Source organism: Grus americana, chromosome 14, assembly GCF_028858705.1.
Source record: "Grus americana isolate bGruAme1 chromosome 14, bGruAme1.mat, whole genome shotgun sequence".
Classification (NCBI taxonomy): domain Eukaryota; kingdom Metazoa; phylum Chordata; class Aves; order Gruiformes; family Gruidae; genus Grus; species Grus americana.
The window spans coordinates 11,062,965-11,087,905 of NC_072865.1; the positions used below are offsets into that span (position 1 = coordinate 11,062,965).

Sequence of the window (24,941 nt, forward strand, 5' to 3'; positions counted from 1 at the left end):
TTTTTTCTTTCTTGGGTTGGATGGCAGGAATTTGTCACCAGAGAAATTGTTTCTCAAGCCTCCAGATGCATTCAAAATAAAGAACAATGGACCACATGATAAGCCTTCTGCAGCTTTCCCCACAAAAGAGATGCCGGATGTTTTTTTCAGCCCTGACAATAGCTTTCATGCACTTTTGTGTTATATAAAATTGGGATTTTTACTGCCAGAACAGAGGCATTTCCTGCTGGATCATACTGAAGCAAGCCTATGAGACCAAAGGGTCCCCAGCTGTTGGTCTCATTTCAAATTTTAGTGAAACAGTATGGTCCCTGAAAAGCTGCATATCTTTCAGCATTATCATTGCAGAGATGTGTAACAATTACAGCCAAAGCACTTTGTCTATGCCTAGGAAAACAAGTGAACAGCTAGCCTTTTCCTCTTTGGTCCTAAAAGAAAAAAGGGTTCTATTTTTTCTTCTTCTTTTTTTTCTTTTTGAATACAGAAGAAATGAAATTCAGAGACATAGAAAGCCAGGTCAAGGGCTTGTCACCAGTGATGGCTATTATTCTTGTTACATGGATGGATTTCAGCAAAAAGGCCACGCAAAAATGATTTAAGAGCATCTGTCTCTGCCTTCTGCAAATGCCGCCCCAGCAAGAGAACAGGGGGCAAGGGAAATGCTTGAAGATAGTCAATAAATATAAATACACAGCAGGCTTAGCACCCTAGGGGAGAAATTACTGTCCTGGATACATTTCTCCCCTTGCAGCCATACAACTGCTGACAGAACGACAAGAATGCTGATGCTGCAGGAGGAATAGCAAAAGCCTTGGGAGGAGACATCCTCCTTTGGTGGAAAAAGAAATAGTCAGTCCAGTGGTCAATAATTTTAAAAAAAGGTTGCCAAATCCAAACCTCCTGAATTCGTGCCTGGATTTTTCCAACAGCACCAAGGTGGAAGTCAGAGGGAGCTGCCAAGCTCACAGCACATTGAAAACCAAGCTGTTAGGAAAGCATCCCCAAAGGACAGCAAATAAGTTTAAGCACAGCTTTAAGAAAGTGTTTCCCAAGGAACTATCTGAAAAGAGATGGGTTTCAGGGATTACATCACACAAACAAAAGCCTTATTTTTATTTTTTTCTCTGTATCCTTTCTCTGAAAAGGGATACAGAAAAGAGCCAGACGCAGAAAACACTTTGAAAGAGATGAAGCTGTGGTGAAACACCTACAGAGGTTAATGCTAAGAGTCACTTCGAATGACTCTCAAGTGATCCAGTTACAAAAATATCCTTAAAATGAAGAAAAAAATCAGGTTTTTAAAGCCCTTAAAACACAATTTTCAGCCTGTAGATTCCATAGGCTTTGTGGGGTGCTTTTAAGGATCTGCAAAGGTAAGTGTACTGACAAACAACAGGTTTGGTTTTCTTCAACTTGCATGCAGGTGTCTAAGACTCAACTGGAAAAACCCTATACATTAACAGAGCTTGCAAACCTTTGCCACACAATGTACATCCACCAGGTGAAGGCATTATTGCACGCTGGTAATAACAGCAGGTGGGTTGCCCCACACAGACCTAGTATACTCTTGGATCGCTAGCCAAAGCCTGTACTACTCCTCCTTTATCAGACAGACTGAATCTAGAGCAAGTACACAGCCCCAAGCTGCAGTCAAACCTCCTTGCTCTGGTTTAGATGCACCCTGGATTGCCCCAGACCCAAGGTTAGACCTGGGTTGAGAGCTCACATTGTCTTAAATGAGGATATCCTCTAATGGTCAAGAGAAGCCCAGGAAGGGGAGCATTTAGCAGGGTTTTTTTTCCCTTTTTCCCTCCCCGCTAGATTTCACTTACAGGAAGATGCCAGGGTGCCCCAGCTCTTTGTTGCAGCGGCAAAGGCGATGTGGTTGGCAGCAGCTGAGGGCAGGCAGGGAGCAGGCAGGGAGCAGGCAGGGAGCATTGCCTCCTGGTGGTTACAAGCGAGCAGCAAGGGGCTTGCATGGCAGACAACGAGGGAGCAAAGCCCTGCTGGGCTGTTGAGCGCAGACCCCAACACCAAACCTGGGTTGGCTCTGGTCATCTCTGCAACGTGCCGTACAAGAGGCACGGGAAGCACCTTGGTTTATGTTTGCACTCTCCCGAGCTAAAAATCAACTGCTGGCTGGTTTTAAGAATACATAGAAAAAAAAAAAAAGTCAAATTGATTTTAGTTGGTTTGGTTGGTTTTTTTAAACCCTGCCTCCTGACTGCAAGGCACGTCCAGACAAGAACACACTCTGAAGGACCTGAAATCCATGTCTGCTCTTCCTCAGGCTCACAGTCTGACTGAATTCAGTAGCAGCTTTGCTTTCCTAAGTACAAAGCTGCAATTTCCCCCTACCACTTAACCTTTGCCCAAGCTCTTCACCTGAGGCTCAACACCTTATTAGCAGGTCTTTAAACAGACCCTCTGCCCCAGGGTGAACTCACCCCAACAGAATCGGTTCTACAAAGAGCAAAGGAAACAGATTGTGAATTATTTTGCTTTTATCATAAATAACCTCTCCTTCTTGTAAACAGATCTCCCGTCGCCTTAACTCCAGGCCTACTGCACATAGGAGCCGAACCACAACCTCCAGAAATCAATGCCATTGACTCTAATGAGTTCTGAATCACGCTTAGCACTCCTGCAGATACATCCCACTCTTCTGGCAAAGAAAAATATGGATGTCAGTAGATGCATTGACAGTAATGTATGCTAATGAAGGTAATGTAACCTAACAACATGTGAATTATTGATGTAGGCATGTTTAAACAGAAAAATCAGCAAGGAATCACACCAGACCAATACACTCCAGTGTTTGTTCACCAAGAGGCAATTGGAACGTGGTGGTCCTGAGAACACTCATTACCACTTTATTAGTTTAAAAGGATCTTTGTTAGGTTATCCATGTCTCACCTGATACATGAGTCATTTAAATTTCATGTCGTGTGACACTGTGTTATCTCAATCAGCCATTGGTAATAGCATCAAATGAGCTACTTTTACACATCTATAGTGTCCTCTGAGCTTTTCAGACGTTTATGATAAATCATACTGCTTTGCCTGAATTATTTTGCTTAATCTTATTTATGAGAGTCATAGATAAGGGCTGGTTTGGCCTCTAATTCACAACAATTCATGGAAGTGTAACTCTCCTGAATGCAGTGAAGTTGCTCCTGATGGCCATGAGGCACATGGAAAGCGAAACTAGCTCCTTCGTCTGGCACGGCTCTGGTTCCCAGGATGTCAAGGCAGTTGATTCAGCTTTATCATCAAATAAACATAGTTTGCCTATCTAGACAGTTTTATCACATCCATCATCATGTTCTCCTAATGTATTTAGAGAAAATTCATTTTGTACTACAATAAAAACAGGATATACATTCAGTAATCATCAGTGTTAATTTTACTATTATTCCATTATCCTATGAGATCTAATAATTCTGTCTGTACTTTCGGGTGAGTTGGCTCCATCTCTGTGGTATCTGGGAACTACATTGCAGACAGACTTTGTTTTTGTAGGGACTGTTGGGGCATACGGATTTTTACGGTCTCATCATGTCCTCACCAGGTTATATTGATATGCACCGTCACCGCATTGATATAGACAAAAGATTTCCTAGTACATACTGCATCTAAAAAAACCCAACCACCAAACAGCAGCCAATCGCCGATGCACATCTCTGGACATTTTAGTGCTGCATTCAGTTCTGAGAGTGTTGAGTGGGCAGGGGAGACAGCTGTCCCCTGGCTGGAGCCAATCGGGGAAACGAATCCCTGGATTGCTCCATCACCAGCCCCTGCACGGGGAAACTCAGCTGCTCTCTTCAGAGAAATCAGCATCCTCAATGCCCAAATAAGCTTTGCAAAAGCCATGGAGAAGAAAACAAAGCTTAACTGAGATAATTAAAATAGCTGCTTATTTCGGAAGAGTTATCACATTACTCAATACAGGCGATTAATCTTACTGATAATAAGACATTGTAAACTGCTCCTCAATTTCTCTAGCGCTTGCAAGAGAAACACGCTAAGCCTTCACCAGCTGTATTTATGCAGGAATATTTGGGGCTTTTTTGAGGAGGGAAGGAGTTGGGGGACAGTTGCGTGCTTATTTGCCATGTTAAAACAGATAAACACACTATGAAACATAACCCTTTTTTATTTATTGAATAAACACTGTGCCACAGTTCATACCATCAGAGACCAGTAAGTCACCCGAGCACTGAAAACCAAGGGGCGTACGTGTGCGTAATCATGCAGGAGCGCCATTCGATCTCCTTTTTACCTTTTCCGGAGCCGGGAACTGCAGGTGATTTACTTCCAAAGGTGTGATCAAAGGAACTGTCTGAAAACCATCTTCGTTGGATGGTTGCTTGTTGTTCTTGTCGTTCAAATTACTCCCCAGCTTCACCATTCTCGGACCTTGCTTTCCAGACCTAAAACCAGCAAGATGATCAATGTCACCAGGGTAGCGGGAAGGGGAGGATTGCTGCCCTACCCTGCTCGGTTTGACTTAGCGTATCGCTTACCGGCGCTTTCACACCCGCATTTCCAGACACCCCGCGTACCACACCACGACTTGACTTTGCACATGCGTTTCGCCGTGCCTCACGCAGACACCCCACCAATACCCCTTAAAGATCCCCCAAACACAGCTGCTCCCAACGCGCTGACACCACAAACGGCATTACCGCCGCCACCACCGAAACAACCCCCATCGCTCACGGGGACGGGGCGCACCTCCCGCTGGCCCCGGGGGTGCTTTTGCCTGGCCACCCCCATTGTGGTTTTTTTTCCCCAGCCCCTGTGAGGGTACAGAAGCCCTCTCTTGCCACCACCACACCCTGGGGGACTTGGGGGTCCCCTCCTCCCAGCTTCCCCGGGGGCGGCGGCGCTGGGCGGGGGGGGGGATGTTGGGGAGGGGGGGATGCGGGCACACACCCACCCCCCCCCGCCCTGCGCCCCTCCGCCGCCCCCGAGCCCCTACTTACTGCAAACCACGCGGTCACTGGCGGCGGCTCGGCCCGGGCGCTGCGGCGGGGGGGGCCGGGGGAAGGCGGAGGCTCGGCTCGGAGCAAGGTTTCCCTCAGTGTGGAGTTGCGGTGCCGAGGCGCGCGGGGAGCGGTGCTGAAGGGACAGCGCTGCGCCCTGCGCTCGGCTGCGGCTCCGCAAGCGCGACTGAGGGCGGGCGCGGGCGGCAGCTCCCCCCCCTCCCCGCCACCACCGCCCCCCCGCCCGCTCGCTCGCTCTCCCGCCCGCCGCGCGCGCGCGCGCGCACGCCCCGCGCCCCCGCGCGGCGCCGCGCGGCCTCGGGCACCCCCTGGCGTCCCCGCCGCGCAGGACCGCGCGCGCCCCGGCGGGCGGTGGCGCCCCCTGCAGGCCGCGCGTGGGGCCGGCGGCGGGTGCGGCCGCGGCCGCGGGTGGGGCCGCGGAGCTGCGGGAAGGCGCGGCGTGGGCAGCGGTGCGGGAGCACGGCTGGAGGAAGGTGTCGTGCACGCACAAATGCAGATGCACAAAGGTCGGGGAGGGCCACGCGCAAGCCGTGACGCTTCCACAGCGCCGCACAGACACAAATGCCGTCACAGAGAGGGTCCCAGCGCGGCTGCGGTGCTGCAGGGAGGCAGGAGTCGTGCTGCTACTGGGTCAGGTGGGCGCTCGGTCGCCCCCCTTGGCGCACATTGCCATTGACCGCTGTGTCCAGCGCCAGGGCGCGGCACAAGGTCAGTCGCTGCTCCTGGGTGCCCGCACCAATGCTGGGACAGCAGGACGGGAACGAGCCGCTGGCCCTGCGCGGTGCAGGACTCTCCTCCCAGTGCCAGAAGCCAGGCTGATAGCACATCACCGCCACGACAGGAGGTACTGCCACAGGGTGCCGGCTGGCCTGCCAGCAAACACGGTCCCACCCGCCAGCATCGCTGAAATCACCAGCCGCTGCAGGATGAGGCTGAAGCACTTTGCTTGGAGACAGAGGATACTTTGGGATGACTTTGGCCTGATTTGTTCATAAATATAGAATTTGCCTCCGGAGCTTGCAACTTGGCATCTTTTGCAAGACCTAAATATACTCCTAAAAGGCGTGAACTGTTTCCATAATAAAGCCTTTTAGAACTCACTTGTGCAAATGCATTTAAAGCTATACTTTGGCAGAGCAAGAGCGCAGAGCGCTTAATGCATTGCTCTGAGCTTGTTCAGAGTACGGCAGTTCAATGTCTCGAGCGAGAAGTGCTGAGCAGCAGTCAGTCAGTAGACTTGGGGCAGCTAAAATGACCTTCTACTAACATCGCGTTACATGGTCCATCAAAGAGCATGCTTTTGATAACTTCACCAGTTTAATGCTTGGGTTGGAATTTTCTGTATCACATTTCTGCATAAGGCCAAACTTCTACAGAAAATTTCATCCATGAGAGTTTTTCTAGTTTTAAGAATAAGGTTCTGCCATATATAAAACTTGGAATAAATTTTGCTCAGAGTGTTAAAATTTGGCAGCAGGTAGCTTTTGGATGTTCTCAGATTCATCTGCAAAAGACTGATCACATCATAAGGTTTTGGAAGTTCGAACTGGGGAAATTCAGGAAAGATTTCTTAAGCTCAGTAGCAGAATTCCCCTCAGATCCCATCCATTAGAGGCATGTTCAGCTCAAGACGCAGCAAGATTTTCACGGTAACTACAACTCCAGGTTGTGGACCAGGAATAGATACTTACAAAAAAGCCGGCACGTTGCATCCTGCAGATAAGGCAAAATCTAGGACTTATACTCTATAGGTCTGAAGAAGCACATAAAACCCCTCACTAGAGATTATTGATTAAATTACTGCAATATAATGACTTAATATTGTAGTAATACCAGAAATAAACCATCCGTGCCCATCTGGGCTAGGATCTGTGCAAATATATAGCAAGTTATAAACCCTGCAAAGTGTTTGCTCATGTTTCCGCACAGAGATGAATGTCACTGTGATAGTTTGGCTCAGGATGATAATTAGGACCTTCAAAATGTGGAGGTTGTAAGAAAATCCAAAAGCACATACTTTGCAAATGCTGACAAAAGCCCGGTCTTGTCCCAGACATTGCCTGCTCCCCAGATCCTGAGCCCAAGCCCTCTGGTCCTACAGGGTTGCTGGACCAGGCTCCTATCAGAGCATTTTATATCATTCATGTACAGCATCGCTGGGGCTGCCAGGAACCTCTGGAGACCATCCGGTCCAACCCTCCTGCTTAAAGCAGGGATGAGCCAGAGCGGGTTGCTCAGGGCTGTGTCCAGTTGGGGTTTTAGTATCTCCAAGGATGGAGACACCACAAATTCTCTGGTAAACCTATTCCAGTGTTCAGCCACCCTCATAGTAAAATAGTTTTCTTATGTTTAAAGGAAGTGTCCTGTGTTTCAGTTTGGGCCCGTTGTCCCTTGTCCTGTCACTGGGCACAACCGAGGCTGGCTCGAAGCCCCCCGCGCCTTCACCAGGCTGAACAATCCCGACTCTCACAGCCTCTCCACGTATGGCAGATGCTCCAAGCGAGAAAATGCAATTGCAGCAACTCTCCCCAACTGTCAGTATATTACAGATTATGTCATCTGAAGTGATTTGACCATCCAAAGGGATTCACAGACTTTATAGTTATCTCCCACTGAACGCATAGATTTGAACTACTCTAGCTCTGCGGTCAGCAAAATGGCTATTTTCAACTGCGGCACTAGGAAGTATTATTCAAAAATGCAAAGGAACCATTGCATTGTAACTCCATAGAAATGGCATTGTGGTTTCCACCTTTATCTAGTAATAACCAAGGGACGTGAGAGCTCTTTGTTGAAAAGCAAAAAGTGATGTCTTTCATAGCTTGCAAATGCATTCTATGAGCTGAAAACCAAATCATTCTCATGCACATCAACATTACTAATGAATATCCTGCTAGCCAAAATACTACCTTAGTGACGCCTAGGCAGATCCTCTGACTTAGGAAATTTCTTAAGCAACGCTTCACAAACACACTGATGTTAAATCTCCAGACTCACTTGTGCAAATCCATGGAAAGTGTGGTTACACAATGAAAAATAAGATTGCAAATAAGGTTGTCTGCTTGCTCAACTTGTCTACTCGCTTGAACACACTGATATGCTCAGAGAGTTTAATATATTTTGTTGGTCATACCTGAATACTCTTCAGAGTAACAAAGCTAAGGGGCAATGAGGTGAATCCCGTTTCTTCTTGTGCATTACTACCACTGTAAAATACCTTTCATGTAGCTGCAAATTTCCTGATAAGTAACCAGAACTAAACGCCACTGGAGATATTCCATATAACCCAGAGAACGCAGCTCAACATTGCCAGCACTTGAGCACTGACGGTTAGAGCCACTTTTTCACTAGGAGGCATTTAGTTGTGAGTACTAGCAGTGAGAACCTGCAATGACTGAGCAGATGCTGCTTTTACCTTATGACTTTTCAGGGTAGAAGCACATTTTAAGCCATGTCTTTCAGTTGCACCATCTGAGAACTTTGGCAGCGCAGTGGAGGGAGATGTGCAAAGAGGCGTTGAATCTCTCAAAGCCCTCCTTGGCATCGCATCTGGTAACTTCCATTTCCTCCATGAGAATGAACTGGCCCTGTAACTACTCGAGGACAGTACCCCCCGTTTCAGTTTGAAAATACCTCTTTGCAAAATGCTTCTTTCACAAACAACCAACCAGGAGTAAATTTATGTAGCAGGATGCTTTATGGAAAAAACAGATGCCTAAAGTTGCCAGTAAGTTCCTAAGAGTGAACGTTCTCTAGGGACAACGTTAAAGCAAACCCACCGGAATATGACAAATCAAAGAGTAACGTACAGATTTTCTTATGGAGCAAATACAAAGCCTGACACTTCCACCCACACAGAGCAGCTCAGTGACTGGCAATAAGACAAAGCAGCAACATGAGCAACATGAGACTCCAGAGGAATAAACAATATATTTCTTCTGTCAACAAAAATATATGCCTCTTTTTATTCTTTTAATAAGACTCCCATGATATATTATTTTCTATTTCCAGTTAAACAAATCAGAGCAGAATTACTGTTTTCCTTATCAGTTTACACTGAAGATTATTGGCTGTCGTTAAGAGGCATAATATTTGTAATAGGGCTTGCGTATAACATTTCACTATATTGTAAATTCTGCAACTTGTAAACAAAATGTCAGTCACCGAATGGTTCAATCTCTACCCACTTCAAGCTTCAACATATAAATCAACTTCTCTTCAATGTTAATGAATATTATTTTACTTACTTGCTCCCTGAAATTCTAGTGCTTACTGTCTCTCTTCATAAAATATACTTCCTGCACACCATGCCTTTTTCCCTATAGTGTTCTTGTGCATTATTATAAGTAACAGTATTTCAATCTGTTTTCATATATTGAAAAACTGAGATCAGGCTTTCAATGAAAGTATTTGAAAACAGGTGAACAGGCAGTAGAAATTACTAAGCAGAGAAACTACAAAACTTGAAGGTACAAAATGGGCACAAACGCTCAGGAAGTCAGACCAGGCAAAGTAGTCAAGGTAGGGCAACCCTAGGAGTAACATCATCCACCTCAGACTCTTCTACCAAAAGCTCAGGTTTGTTTCTCAAACATTCACGTTAATTCCTTTCAGAATTAGTCTAATACAAGTGAAACCCAGTAAGGAGTACAGATATTCAGGATACAGTTTAAGCCAAACCCAGCCCTCATCTGAGTCCTGTGACTTAACAAATATATACAGTCAGAATTCACCACAATGTGGACGGAGAGTAACATTTAGACAGAGCACATCAGCATGGGCAGGAATCTCACCACAACCTCAACCTAAACCCGACATATGGGACTGTTACCACTAAAATGCTTGCCTGAGTGAACTGCAAACCTACAGATGTAATGAAAGGACAAATCGTTCCCTGCCCATACTCCAAATTGCTCCTCACTGCTCATCCCCTGTTGATTTGCTCAGTTGTGCAATCAACTGGTTTTGGCTGGGATAGAGTTAATTTTCTTCATAGCAGCTAGCATGGGGCTGTGTTTTGGAGTTGTGCTGAAAACAGCACTGATAACACAGGGATGTTTTCGTTACTGCTGAGCAGTGCTTACACGGAGTCGAGGTCTTTGCTGCTTCTCACCCCACTCCACCAGCGAGTAGCTGGGGGTGCACGAGGAGTTGGGAGGGGGCACAGCCGGGACAGCTGACCCCAGTGACCAAAGGGATATTCCATACCATATGGCGTCATGCTCAGCATATAAAGCTGGGGGAAGAAGAAGGAAGGGCAGGGCGTTCAGAACAATGGCATTTGTCTTCCCAAGTCACGGTTACACGTGATGGAGCCCTGCTTTCCTGGGGATGGCTGAACACCTGCCTGCCCATGGGAAGTGGGGAATGAATTCCTTGGTTTGCCTTGCTTGTGTGCGCGGCTTTTGCTTTACCTATTAAACTGTCTTTATCTCAATGCAGGAGTTTTCTCACTTTTACCCTTCCGATTCTCTCCCTCATCCTGCTGTGGGGGGAGCGAGCGAGCGGCTGCGTTGTGCTGAGCTGCCGGCTGGGGTTATACCACAACATCAGTCTCAGGTGACAGAGTCAAGCAAGGAGGACATTTCTGGTTTTTCCCTTGGAAGATCACTCCACATACAAATTAGCACCATAGTCAAGAATTTTTACTCTTTATGTAGTTTAGGGTTAACTACTTGTAGTCATTGCTATGGAGGAACTCATCCGTTATACAGAATTAAATCGGCGCAGCTGACTTCCTGTCACACACACATTAGGAACCAGAAAATAAGCGTACATCAGAATGGGGGGGGGAATGTTAATTTATTATTCATTTCAAAATGAAGAGATTACAAAGATTCTGGAAGAGAGGGAGCATTTGTCAGTGCCTTAGTGAAACTTTCTGCACAGCTTTTCTAATCAGCCTCCACTCCTTGTCTACGCAGGAATGCCAGGCGTGCAATAAATTTCACACATTCACAGCATGAATGTATTCTTGTCATGATCTCTGGGACACCACACAAATCAGACGTGTACACAAGCAGCCCAGCAACATCCACACTTCAGCTGAACCACTCGGAGGAGACACACACATGGGTTCACAATTTAGAGGAAGGAGAGCCTCTCATTGATGTGCCCCATACACACAGCACAGAAGATGCGATACTGCCCGTTCCAAAGAGGTGCCACAGTCAACGGGAGGTGAACGTACTCAGCATCTTCCAGGAGGTATTCAGTCTCTCTCTGGATCAAGGCATACTCTCTTTCTCCTTAGGGGCCTCCATATAGTTTGCTTCTATCAAAATGAAACTGCAGCTACACACACTGGTTTTTGCTCACTACAAGGCAGGCAGAAACTTTCAAACATGAATTTTTCTGCATCAGATCAGATGGCCATGATGCTGTCACTAACAAGTGAGCAACTTCCTGTGAATATTTATTAAAAATTCACTGTGGCCTTAATATGCTTCAATAAATTTTGCTCTTTTTCTCATTAAGTAAGCTTCCACTTAAGCAATAGGTTCTCCTGCCAGTTCAATTTGCTGGAAAGCCTATAATGTTAAACTCATCAAAGTATGGCTGCTTTGGTTTTTATGTAAATTCCTATCATCATGGTTATATAAGTGCTTATGCAATGAAAATATACTTAACACGCAAAGCTGCCTGTGTCACTGAGAATTATTTACAAGAGTTATAAACCAAAGTTGCATCCTGTTTTGTTTTATATTTCATAGAATCACAGAATGGTTTGGGTTGGAAGAGACCTCAAAGCCCATCCAGTTCCAACCCCCCGCCATGGGCAGGGACACCCTCCGCTAGCCCAGGTTGCCCAAAGCCCCATCCAGCCTGGCCTTGAACACTGCCAGGGAGCCAGGGGCAGCCACAGCTTCTCTGGGCAACCTGTGCCAGGGCCTCACCACCCTCACAGGGAAGGATTTCTTCCAAATATCTAATCTAAATCTGCCCTCCTTCAGCTTATGGCCATTACCCCTTGTCCTATCACTCCATGCCCTGGTAAACAGTCCCTCTCCAGCTTTCCTGTAGGCCCCTTCAGGTACTGGGAGGCTGCTATAAGTTGTCCCCAGAGCCTTCTCTTCTCCAGGCTGAACAACCCCAACTCTCTCAGCCTGTCTTCATAGGAGAGGTGCTCCAGCCCTCTGATCATCTTCGTGGCCTCCTCTGGACTCGCTCCAACAGCTCAATGTCTTTCTTGTACTGGGGACCCCAGAGCTGGACGCAGTACTCTCCTGAGAAGGGAGTAGAGAGGGAGACTCACCTCCCTCGACCTGCTGGTCATGCTGCTTTTGATGCAGCCCAGGATACAGTTGGTTTTCTGAGCTGCAAGCGCACACTGCTGGCTCACGTTGAGCTTCTCATCCCCCTAGACCCTCAAGTCCTTCTCCTCAGGGCTGCTCTCAATCCATTCCCTGCCCAGCCTGTAGCTGGGCTTGGGATTGCCCCAACCCATGTGCAGGACCTTGCACTTGGCCTTGTTGAACTTCATGCAGTTTGCACAGGCCCACCTCTCAAGCCTGTCCAGGTCCCTCTGGATGGCATCCCTTCCCTCCAGTGTGTTGACCACACCACACAGCTCAGTGTCATCAGCAAACTTGCCGAGAGTGCACTCGATCTCATTGTCCATGTCACCAGCAAAGATATTAAACATTTTTTTTAAACATCTTTGTTAAAATATTTTAAGGGCCTTCTGCATACATGAAATGTCACATATGCCCAAAATTTGCTTTCAGTCACTTCCAAAAAAACCCTCCAAAAACCAACAACCAGAATTGAACTGCCTGCTGAAGGCTATTCTTTAGTCAGAGTCCATGCAAAATTGTATTAGAAGCTTTGAAGTTAAAAGATGAACATTGACTACTAGAGAGGGCCCTAAAGACAAAGACATTTACTAGATGTAAATGTTCAGTGAAGGAAAAGGTCACCTTACACTTTCCCAAAATTTGACGATGTTAGAAACTCCACGTCATGTTCCCAAGTTTTGCTTCAGAGCTGAAATCTGTGCATGGAAGGAATCAGCAATGAAATATTCTTAACCCTGGTGATTGATTATGTTGTAATAGCCAAGTTATGATAACCTCACAGGCCATGGGACTGCAGAACCTCTGCTGTTAGGACAGAGGAATCTGATTCATCACAACATCAGAACAGATGGGGCATGAGCAGAATTGCTGCCTGGCAAGCCAAGCCTCCAGTTTGCAGGAAATGGGGCTTTATCTGAATTGCTGGCTTTGGTCCAAATCAAGCAGGAAACACTCTTTTGAAAATGCCCACAAACTGGAAATTCCCAGAAAGGTCACTTAAGAAACATCAAAACACTTCCAAAACACAATTCCCAAGTTCCCAAGCCTGCAGCTGATCAGTAACAGTCTCTGGCAATGGCAGCAGCATCTGCGAACACCAGCTCCACACAGTAGCTGCAGGAGCTCCCAAGACCCTCTGGCTCCGGTGCAGCCTTGATGCTGAGGACTGCCCCAGGAAGCCTGCCCAAAGTCACAGCTCCACGTCCAGGAGTGCACGAGCTCCGGCAGTCCTGCTTCGGCCAAGCCTCTAGCGCTTCCAAACACAGAAATCAAAGCGGAGTTCACACTCCCAGGATTTTCTTGCTTTTAGCTTTACAGCAGGTTGGAAGCAGTAGCCCAAGACCACCAGCTGGAGTTTCAAGGCCCCAAGCCCTGGACAGTCCTCGGTGCCATTGGACAGACTACTCCGAGACAGAGGAGGCTGCATTGCCTGGGCTGACCTGCCAAGAAGTGCTCCAGGAACCAGAGGAGCTCAATTTGGCAAGAACTCACCGAATGGGATAACTTCAATCAAAATCTTTCAGGCCCAGCAGATGTGCTGTTTCACCAGTAAATTTCTAACTAGCATGGAATACCAATATAACAACCGAAGGCCTTACTCTCCATTGCTTACCTTCATACAGAGTCATTTGTATTTATGAAAACATGGTACAACCAGATCAGCTTTAAGATCTTGAGACAAGTGGCTGGCACTACTATTTGCGGATAGTAAGAATTCAGCAGCAACGCCTTCAGCTACACTGGGTGCCCTGACTGCTCCCTCCCGCCTCTACACTGCAAGGTACCTCCTCGGATCTCTTGGCAACTGTTCATAGGGTTGAGATGAAAAATTTTAGAACTTTTAGAGTAAGCCAGAGTTTTTGTTTTCTGTAGAAAGGTAAATCATGTGCTGAGAACAAGGCAAAGCAAAGACAAAGCATGACCTCTATATTTGCACATCTGCTTCGGTTCACACTCCAAGTGAGATTTGTTATTAAAATCTTCGGGTAACTGATATGCATTTTGAAGAATGTGAAAGAACAACATTGCTTCCCAGGAACCGCAGCAGGGTGGTATGACACTCGCTTTTGGTTCTGCAGTAATGATTAGGGACTTAGAGGAGGAACAGTTGTTTTCTGAGTCGCAGGTATATGATCTAGTGTCCTGAGGTTCCCTTATTTATTTCTGACTCCTTTTAACAAAGATGGTTTAAATAAAGATTTTCTTGTATAAACCAACCTTTTTTTTTCGTGTTGAAGATGTTATTTACTTGGATTATATAAGCATATTTTAATGCAACACAGCAATTATTTCCTCTTCTGCAGTTTATGCTTAAATGGTCATAAGAAAAAAAAAAAAGCGCATTGCTACGGGGGTCTGAGCAGATGGTGATGGTGCGTGTGTCAGCTGGTCTGGTTTGTATATCTCGAGCTAGGTTTCTCTCCAGACTCTTTTTTCGGCAGCTTAACTGCTCTGACTACCCTTGTTCACAACGGTACCTTTGAAATCTGGTCCTTACATTAATAAGCTAGTCTTCATCACCCAAAGAGTTAGAAATTGAACCTAAATCAGCATATATCTTTTTGCCCCGCTGCATTAGCTGTTCTGGCCCAAAGTGATTCGAATGTAAGATTCCTTTCAAAGTACTGCCAACTGAAAGTTCTTTTCCATTAGTAGATCCCAACCAATTAATTATATCATCAGCACCACGGGACTTCTGGGGAAGGGGCTGCTGGCTCTTACTTGCAGTTTCACACACCTTGCAGGCTGAGAAGCACCAGCCTCTGCTCTGGACATGAACTGCTTTCTGGAGTGAGCTGGAAGTGAAGCGAAGGCAGAACAGAGGCATGTTGGACAAGGGCTAGGACAAGTAGGCAGGGGGACCGATTTGCTGGGATTAATAAGGAAGGCAGTAGTTATTTCTTTCCCTTAATTAGCAGGATGCTAACAAGTATAAAGCCACATGGCAAAGTTGATGCTGCATAGGCCTTCCCCCTCAAATCACAACTGAAGGACAACGGAGCAACACAGCACGTAAGTCCAGGCTCCTCTGCGTCCCCATAAAATCTAGCAAAGCCACTGAAGCTGGGCAATGCTGGGGCCAGGCTATCACACCTCACTGGTCCCTGAACACACAAAGGGGAAGCTACCACCACTCTGTTCCCACACATGTACCAATAAAAGATCAAATCTGGTTTATAGGCTCTGAGTCTTCCCTTGCACCTTCTAGTCATTTACAAATATGCAGTGGCTGCAGCATGCAGGTAAAACACTGATTATCAGAGAGCCCTGGCAGCTACTGACAACCGACCTGTACAGACTTCTCAGATTGTAAGAGGGAAATGGATAGGGATGATCTAGGGCCATATAATAATAATTGTGTATTATTTTAATATAATAAAGTCAAATTTATTGAAATCAGTAAGGGAAAAAAAAGTGTTTCTTTATATCTTGTGTGGAGTTCTGCCTTTTATAATTTCTTCCTTTTAAAATTATTTAGCATAGTCCCACAGACAAAGGTCTCTAATTTATCCAAAGAATCTTAATGAGTGGCCTGAATTTCATTCAGAGATTTAGGTTGATGCATCTCATCTATCCTGTAAAAGTAGCAATTCTGCACCTGGAAGAAAAGCTTTGTTTCCAGGGCCCCTTAAGTCTGCACCAGTAAAGGTATGAACTGCAGCTGTAGTTTACAAGAAAAGAAACATTAGAGCAACAAGTCTACAATTTACAGTCCGGGATTATAAACTAAATACTCTCCACGCAAACATTTCAGTGACAGAACTGTGGGAACAGGGAGATCATCTCCATTAGTACAAAAAAAATATAAAAATGTGTGACTCCAAACATGTATTTTGAAAATACCAAAGAACCGTGACATTTTTTGCTCTGCCAGAAAAATGATCACATCTTGATTGAATACTTTGCTTTCTCTCTTCCTTTTCCAAGCCGAAATGTCAACTATTTTAAGTCAAAATGGAATATTACTCAACTACAAATCAGAAAAGAACCTTGATGCCAGAGCTATCATCAAAAAGGCACATTCCATTTATATACTTGCAGTTTTACTATTAAGAAAACAGAGATTAAACCCTTCCAAATGCTTTGCTGCTTAATGACACAATCACTAGCATGTTATTAAAGCTCAACACTCTGACATCGCAGTCATTATATCTGCAAACACTAAGATATTATGGAATGAGAAAACAATCCTTTTATTGAAACCAAGGACATCTAATTGTGACAGGTGAATGTTTTATCTACAGAGATGAAATCCATATACATACTATTTTTATGCAGTCTTCACGTTCCATTTACACAATTTGCTGGTTTAAAAGGGTTTAACAGTCAATCAAGAGTTCAAGTATGAAACTCCATAACAGAAGAAAATTATATCATGTTATTGAAGTCAGCTAGATAAACAATACCTTCTGATTATGATGATATTATTATGTGCTTCCTGATGAACAGTAAGACAGAAAACATTCACCTGGTTTCATATTCAAAATACTTGCTGAGATTCATGTATAAATGGATGAATGAACAGAAGGGTAATTGTGTATTATTTTAATATAATAAAGTCAAATTTATTCAAATCGGTAAGAAAAAAAAGTGTTTCTTTATATCTTGTGTGGAGTTCTGCCTTACTGAATTTGTGTTTGTTTATGATTCTGACAAGCTACAAAAAAATAGATATAAATACAGAGCCAGCACTAAATGTGTATCTCTATTCTTTTGCAAGCAAACTGTCACAATATTATGCTCATTAAAAAGCTTTTGAAAACTAATAGCTAAGTGAAACACTAGACTTAATGACTTGAAATAAATACCTCGCAACAGAGCTGTTTAAGCCACTGCAAAAACAAACCTCTTAAACAGTAGAATCACATATGCCAAACAAACAACAGACAACTGTGTTCACTGAAATCACTTGCAGTCTTGTCACCGACTTCAGTAAGAACTAGGTCAAAATAAAAACATTTACTACTTTTATATCTCCTTTTGGATTGGTTCTTCCTTCATTTTCTTGCTATACCCAGCCAAAGATGGACTCCTCCTAGAGAAAAAAGATGACAAAAGTGAAGTGGTGCATTCCCTTTAATATAAAAAAATTAGATATAAAGTATGACAAATAAAGACTCTAAACAGATTCTTCAGATTTTACTTTAGACCATCACAGAAGGATTTAGTTCAATAAAGAGGCAAAATGCACCTCCCAGCCCTGGCAGTGCACACAGCCCTTCCTGCTGAGGACAGAGCTCTTCTCCTTCCCAAAAATGACTGAAATCTTGAAAAAGATTTGAGCCCAGTGTCAATAATACTGACGTGTACAACTGGTACTTATTAATAACATTAAACAATATCAGTGCATCTTTTCAATATGCTTGTTTTGTTTATTTTAGCATTTAACTTGCTTGGCAATTGATGGACTACATACCCTGTCCAGGTAGGATGCCTCATTCTGTGAACTTTGGTTCATATCATTGCCTGTGGGAGAATATTTATATGGAGGCACATCATCATTTTCAGTCACACCAAATCTAATCATAATTGCAGCATTCCAAGGATTACATACATAGTATTAGAATTCAAGTAGAGTTTTGTTCTCTCAAGAAAGCTATTTTTAGAGGCAATAAATGCAGCATTAATTTTCTAGCTTTATTAATCTAGTTTTAAAAAAAAAGATAAAAATGAACCCAGTTTATTCGGATTTGTCGATCCATATCTAAATGTCTGCTAGAATTATTCCATTTGCTTCTTGTTTAATGAAAAATTCAGATCAATAGGAGACTTATCTCCTTGATTTGATGTTGTATAAAATCTACTAATTAGAAAGAAGGTATTAGAATTGATGGATTTCACCTAAATAGAGCTTAATAGTAGAGTCTCAATTAAAGCTCCTGAAAAATGAGGCACAATTACAATTAAGGATAGAGTAAGTGTTGGGGGGGGCGGGGGTGGAGGTTGTTTGGTTGATTGAGTTGGGTTTTTTTCTTTAAGTCACTGGAAATTATATATAAAGATAACGCTCTTCCTCCAGATGACAAAAAGAAATGAGTATCTGAAAAGGGAATGGGCCTTGTGCATAAATACAAGCTTGACAAAGCAGCACACTGCAGATTCATAACAAATGGAAAAGCAGATTAGCAGTCATTATGTTAAGATGGTAAATCCACCTAGGAGGTTGCATATCAGCAGAATTTTGGGGGTTTTTTTGACAATAACTTGACATTTTGGAGGCAATCACCTATTAAAGACTTCTACTGCTTTTTCCTTCTCTCTTGTTCTTTTTTTTTTTTCCTTGAAAGCAAGCAAACAAAAATCCTGGAAGACTTTTTCTTTCCCTTCAGTGCCCTACACATACATATACACCCTTCACACACATTAATAGCTGTGCACAAAAACTTCTGCAATGATCTAAGCTATAGGGGAAAATATGTGGAAGCTGCTAGATCAAAACCTTTAGATGAAGCAGAGCAGCACAGTGTTACAACAGCTTCTGCAACAGGTGGTGTAGCAGAAGAAGTCCTAAGACAGTACTGAAATTCTTATCTATCACAGGTACTCACTGATACAGGCATGAGTTAGATACAGTGTTACAGTTGCAAATAATTTCTCTCTCTCATTACTGCAAAAAATGAGTAATAATATGGATGAACAATGCACCATATAGAGAAGCGGATAGCATTTTAATTGATGGCAAAGATAAGAGAATAAGGATTATCAGAGCCAGGAAACAGGTTCCCGTATGAGGAGAGATTTAGTAGATTGGAATTTCTCAGCACAGAAATATGACAGAGGCCAATGGAATTGGTATAAAGAGTACAAATAGCACATAATTAATACCCAGCATCTCATAATTCAAAATTAATTAGGAATTTGTTTTAAAGCAAACAGAAGTGCTTTTCCGCATAATGCAGAAAATTTGCAGAATATTGTGGAATTTCTTCTACTATTCCAATAGCATCCAGGGGACATCCATTGGAGTAGATAGATTTCTGTTTTGAACCAGAATTGCACTTCTTTTGTTCTCATGAAGAAAATTTTTGAGGGAGTATTTGCTTGCCATGTATGCGGAAATCTAATCAGTATGCAACATACGTTTTACAAAAATAAGCTACCGGCAACAATGGACCTATGTTTTGGTATATACCCTAACAGGCCTAAATGGGGAACACTTCCATCAACACAAACATAAGTTAAGCAGAGGCACTGCTGGTGAATATGTCATTTTTTTACCTTGTCTGGCAACTCTTCATGGATTAGTCTATTCTTTTTCCTAAAAACTCATCAGACTGTGAGGCCAGAAATTCCAATTACATTTGCAAGCATACACTGTTTTATCTTAAATTGTGCAGTGACTACAATGTCTGTAATTGAGGTTGTCTCAATGCAGAGCACCAGTTTTAATTCCCGAGTCATTTTCAGTAATGAAATAACTGTATTCAGGGCACAGTGTGAGAACATGTTTGATGGTTATGTTAAATTGTGTTATAGCTACCTTTGGGGAGCATCTAATTTATTTACTGTATCTATGAAAGCAACTACTCTTTTCCTATGTGAAAGAATAAATCATTATTCATATGAATACTGCCTTAGACCGATCTCTGAATAATAGTTTAATTACATATTTCATGTGTTCAGAAAAACTTGCAGATATTTTATGTTCATGTCTTTAATGACTGCAGCGAACATTTCTGCCATCCTTCCTCCAAATTAATACATATAAGACCCTCAATGAAACACAAGGGTTTTTCAAATATGGCTAAAAGTGTCTAAAGTATGCAGTGAATTGCATAAGTTTTGAGTTGTAAAACCTACTACCCAAAACAAACAGCTGAATGGACCTTAAACCTAGGGATCTTAAGTCAAAGTACTTGCATTAATAATTTGTTTTCTCTAGTAAAAAAAAACATTATCAGTTCATTGCCTACCTTCTCCATTAAACTGACTGCAAGTCAAGAGTCGACTTCGGAACTTTTCATTTTCTTCAAGCATTTTTGAAATTACTTTCCAGACCTTAAGCCAGACTTTGGACTGAAAGATAAAATTGAACTTTCTCAGTGAAGCATATAAAAAGTTTGCATTAAAACATCTATAGGGCAGAACTTTGAATTCTTCAGCGTGACTATCAAGTCCAACTGTTTTTTTTGTTGAGGACTGGGAAAGAGGAGATGTGAAGGAGGGATATATATGGGGGTATACTGGAAGAATCACTTCTATTTAAAAGTCAAATCTCATAAATTACTACACGATTTTCCACATGAGATATCCTCCTTTCTTGCCTAGAACTCTTGTTTATCCAGGACCGGTGAAGTGCCCTTCTAGATAAGAAGAGCTTACGGAAACATGTGTAGAGCCATTAAACTCTCTTCAAAGTCATCCAAAAGGGGGGGGTGGGGGGTGGAATAAGATTGCTGATTTTTTCCAGGAGCAAAAACTCCTGTGTAATCCCTCAACAGCAGCATAATTCAGACCCCATGCTCAGATTCCAGAGTAGCAACAGTCTTATTTCATATCAAAACCAAATTAATCTGTTTATAAATGTTGATGACCTTTATTTTAGAGACATAAAGCTCCTTCTATAGTGGGCACATTTCAAACTTGTGCATTGAAAATATTAGATTGGAACTGTTGACAAAAGCATTCAGATCAAGAGGCAGCCTAACAAATATAAATGGCTGTTAACATGCCAACGTTACGACTTTTGCTGGACCCCATCCATGAAACTAGTTTGAATCTAAAGATAATTCCTTTCTCATGGACATTTATTGCTAAAACATAATACATATTCCTCATTCTTTTTGAAGACTATTTAATGTACTAAAAGAGTGATATTGTATGTTATTAGCTGTTCCTCTGAAGGCAGTAGTATTTTGCTGGTTTTAAATCAGGTATCTGTGACATTACTATATTATAGTCTAGCTGATTACTTGTACTGATTACAAAATCTCATAATGAGTTAGTGTTTTAATAAATGTGCCTTTTAAAATTTCAAGCATTCGTTGAACTACTGAACAGGAGCAGAAAAACATTTGTGAAACGGAAAGTAATTTTGTCTTGCTACTACTATGGTGTTAATACCTCTAATTCTTGCCTTCGCTGATTTGTAATCTGTGGGATTTCTTTGCTTAGAACATAAGAGGAAGAGACACTGCAGAGCTTTTCCCTGCTGGGTTTCACCCAGCAAGGTGTGCAGCACCCTGGCCCCTATCCAGCAAAGCATTTCAGTACAGGCTTTGAATCAACAGCACACTCTCATTTTTCAAGGTAAGCACACACTTAAGTGCTTTATTGAACGAAAGCCAGAATTTTAAAGCCTCCAGAGAGGGAAAATAATACCATTTTTCTTTTCTGTAAGATTTTCAGTAACAGACTACCACTTCGATCTTTTAATCTCCCTCGTGCTCTTATAGACATACACAGAACAAGCAGGAAGCGATTTTCTCTAATGCAGAGGCAGCTAATTCAGCTCCCACATTTTATACCTTTTGCTTCTTTCGTTTAATTACTTTATCAACATTTCTCGAAGGGAAGGGAAAGTCAAAGGTGTCAGCCTTGGCCTCTCGAAGGTCACCTAGGAAGAGAGTTTAGAAAGCATATTCCAAATGCTTACAATATATTCCTGAGGAAGCTGTAGATCTCCCAGAGGGATACGTATTTCTGGTCCCAGCCACTCACAGGCTATCAGCCCTTACATCGTGCTGACTATCACCTTGCTTATTTTCTCCATTATAACCATGGGGCAAGTGGGTCTCTCTCAAACTCCACCAAACAGATTTCAAAACTGTACAGCAACCAAAAATTAAAACTACAGGCTTCTGGGCAATACAAACTAGCTTTTAATTCCCTCTTTTCCCCCTTGCTATGGCAGCTACTAAAATTCTGCTTGAGCTCAAAGAGGAAATGGTGAGTAGATTGAGGCAAGAGACCAGACAAATCACTTCTGCTAGCACTAAAAAAAAAAAAAAAAAATGAAGTAAGAATGGCAGGTTGATCTTCTGGACACACAGCTGCAAGGAGGGAGGACTCGGATGAGTTCCCAGCGGGGTGAGGAGCTGCTGGACAGGCATGGCATGCAGCTGAGCACACGGTGACCCATGTGGGGATGCTGAACATGGCTACAGCCACGGGCTCATCCCCTGCCGCAGCAGGGCTTTGGGCAAACCAGCAGCCTCCAGGCCACCACAGCCCCACCACCAGACACCCAGGGCAGCCACATTGCAGGAGCAAGGCTTTGAGTCATCGATGGTCACAGGCTGCCTCAAAGCCACAGGCTGGCATCACTTAGATAATAACCCAGCAGAGCTGATGCTTTTAATTACAGAGTAATGCAACATTTCACTTTGTCATCTTTAGAAAAATGGCTTTTAGGAGGAGGAAAAAATGAAAACATCTCAAGAACAAGTTAGTAAAATTCAGGACTGCCCTATCTGTGTCACCCATCATTTCCAGCTCACACCCTGGCTTCTCCTCCAGGAGCCAGGTCACGTTCCCCATTTTCACTCCATTTCATCTGTGCAGCAGAGCTACGTTTCATAAAAAATCGCAACCAGTGGAAAACTGCCTAATCTTTTATGTTTGCTTTTATAAAAAAAGGCACCCATGCCCACGCCAACTTTCTTTGGTCCCAGCCACAAAGAAAGAAAATTAAGAAACACCTTTGAGCTACCGCAGCAACATGGGAGCCAGCAGCACAGTGGCTCTCTGGTTAGGTGGAAATCTCCTGAGAAGGGGCAGGAAGGACCCAGAATTTCAGCATGTAACAGAGCAGCCCTGTTGGACAAAGCTTGGTTTTGGCCTTACCGCTATCACAGGGAAGGACAGGAAGGCTGCACTGCAGCAGTCACCTCACCTTCAAGGATGGAGACACTGCAGCTCAACAGTGTAAGAGTTTTGGGCAAAAATATTACATTTTTCACTCATATAAGTTTAAAACCATGTTCCACCTGTTGCCTAAATACCCAGTCCAATTGTACCAGGCACATAAAAAAAAAATAATGATGGTGCATTCACCCCTCAGCGTGCACAGCCTGGTTGGAAGGGCAGACGCAAGTGGGACAGTATCAGCAATGTACTGCAGGGAAATGGTTTCCCGCCAGAAGAAGGGGACATGGCGGGGGCTCAGCCCTGTGCTCACCCATGCCCAGGGACACAGAGGCTCCCAGGCTCAGCGATACATACCACGATAGCGGCTGACAGCCTTCACCACACTGCAGCTCCTCACCACCTCCACCCTGCCACCAGCGGCGGGAGGCCCAGGACTGCCCTTGTCCCCAGGCGCCAGGGCGGCCTCCCGCCCCCTGGCCTCCCCTGTGGGGCTCGGCTGGGAAAGTGGGGGCCCAGCCCGGCCCACCCCAGCCTGTCGACAGCCCCTGCCATAGCGGATGACAGAGCCACAGCGGTGGGAGCCGAAGCTGTTGACATAGACGAGCTGTACGCGTGGGCTGCCATGGCTGCGGCCTGGCTCCATCTGTGGTGGCGCAGGATGTGGGGGGGGGCCCCTGCTGAGGCAGCACAGGGGCTTGGGGCACGGGCATCCCCATCCTCGGGGCAGGCATGGTGTGTGGGGGGACCTGCAGAGCACCTCCTGCCTCATCCTGCCTGACCGCCACCGTCCCATTTCGCTGTCCCAGCTGGATGGTGAAAAAGGGAGAAAATTTTTTTGAATAGGAAGGAACAGCGAGCTTAGTGCAGAGTAGGAGTGGGCCTTGTATCGTTCCAGTGTCTCTGACACACGCAGTGGTAACCTGCTCCACAAGGTTGCTTTTGGCCAGCATTAGTTAGGGTTTAGCAGGAAGTATGCTGCCTGAAGTCATATATTGATATATTTCATGCAAGTTATTGACGAAGTGATACAGGGGACTCCAGGCTGAAGGCAGTGATGTAGTGTCTGTCACTGCTACAATTTACGGAGGAGGAACAAGCAGCATCTCTTTGGTGCGGGTGCCTCTGCAGACCCTCCACTGACAGAGTGAATTTTCACACCCGTGTGCACAGAGCTTACCTGCTAGGGCACGGGGGGTGGCTCCAGCCACCTGGTGAACGACATTTATGAAACATTCATTTAAATACCCATTGTCAATTTGTCCTTCAGGCAACAGCAGGCGTACACGCGAGGTGCTGAGAGGACGCCCATCGCAGCCGGGGGTCCTTCCCGTGAAGGGGCTCGGCAGAGACGTGTCCCACTGCAGCGGTGAGTTTATGGGATACAGCCAGTGGCAAGTGAGATTTCTCAAACGCTTCAGAGCACAAGTCCCATTTCAGCACTGAAATACTGCTCCGTATTATTTCCCAGACTTCCAGCACACTTAGCTGCTTAGAGGAGGCAAAGCATTATGAATTAGAAAGAATAAATTCTAGGAAAAGACCTTTTCCTGATTGTTTTAGCAGCACCAGCAACATGAATGGCGCTGACAACTTGTCGCCCTTGCGAATGGATCTGAAAAAGACCACGAAGCAAACCGGAGTCTTTCCCCAGCCTTCGGAGGAGGCTGAAAGTCCTCAGGGTCTGCAGGGCGGCCGTCACCGTGTCCCCTCGGCGGGGCAGGGTGCTGTGCGGAGGGACCCCACGAGGTGGCAGCCTTACCTACGGAACGAGAGGGGTCCCCGCCTCTGCACCCACCAGGTGCAGGAGGGAAAAAACCCACAG

The 24,941-nt window shown here is 44.5% G+C and overlaps 2 protein-coding genes across 3 annotated transcripts in view; both read right to left on the minus strand.

Moving 5' to 3' along the window:
• NSG2 (neuronal vesicle trafficking associated 2) overlaps window positions 1–5,248 on the minus strand; it is a 37,797-nt gene extending 32,549 nt beyond the window's left edge. Inside the window, exons 1-2 of one of the 2 annotated variants that reach the window (XM_054842127.1) lie at window positions 4,992–5,248; window positions 4,286–4,436 (exon numbers count right to left, since the gene is read on the minus strand). In XM_054842127.1, coding sequence (XP_054698102.1) covers window positions 4,286–4,414 — 129 coding nt within the window. In that variant the 5' untranslated portion in view covers window positions 4,415–4,436; window positions 4,992–5,248. Of the gene's footprint in view, window positions 1–4,285; window positions 4,437–4,529; window positions 4,719–4,991 lie in introns of those variants that run through there. The other variant, XM_054842128.1, reaches the window with a different exon arrangement.
• An 11,200-nt stretch (window positions 5,249–16,448) lies between these two features.
• On the minus strand, window positions 16,449–24,111 carry C14H5orf47 (chromosome 14 C5orf47 homolog). The gene is made up of 5 exons (XM_054841795.1): window positions 23,474–24,111; window positions 21,778–21,866; window positions 20,224–20,326; window positions 17,727–17,776; window positions 16,449–17,345 (listed from the first exon to the last, which is right to left on the minus strand). The coding sequence occupies exons 1-5, from the start codon at window positions 23,910–23,912 to the stop codon at window positions 17,319–17,321; spliced, it is 708 nt and encodes a 235-aa protein (XP_054697770.1). The 5' UTR covers window positions 23,913–24,111; the 3' UTR covers window positions 16,449–17,318.
• Window positions 24,112–24,941: the final 830 nt, after the last annotated feature.

Bases quoted from the DNA above. Each gene is read 5' to 3' on its own strand.
- C14H5orf47 (XM_054841795.1), bottom strand. From the start codon at position 23,912: ATGGGACGGTGGCGGTCAGGCAGGATGAGGCAGGAGGTGCTCTGCAGG. The intron at 17,777-20,223 runs GTAGGCAATGAA...ATTCTCCCACAG, and splicing joins CAGTCAGTTTAATGGAGAAG to GCAATGATATGAACCAAAGT. The intron at 17,346-17,726 runs GTATGTAGTCCA...TTTTTTCTCTAG, and splicing joins AGGCATCCTACCTGGACAGG to GAGGAGTCCATCTTTGGCTG.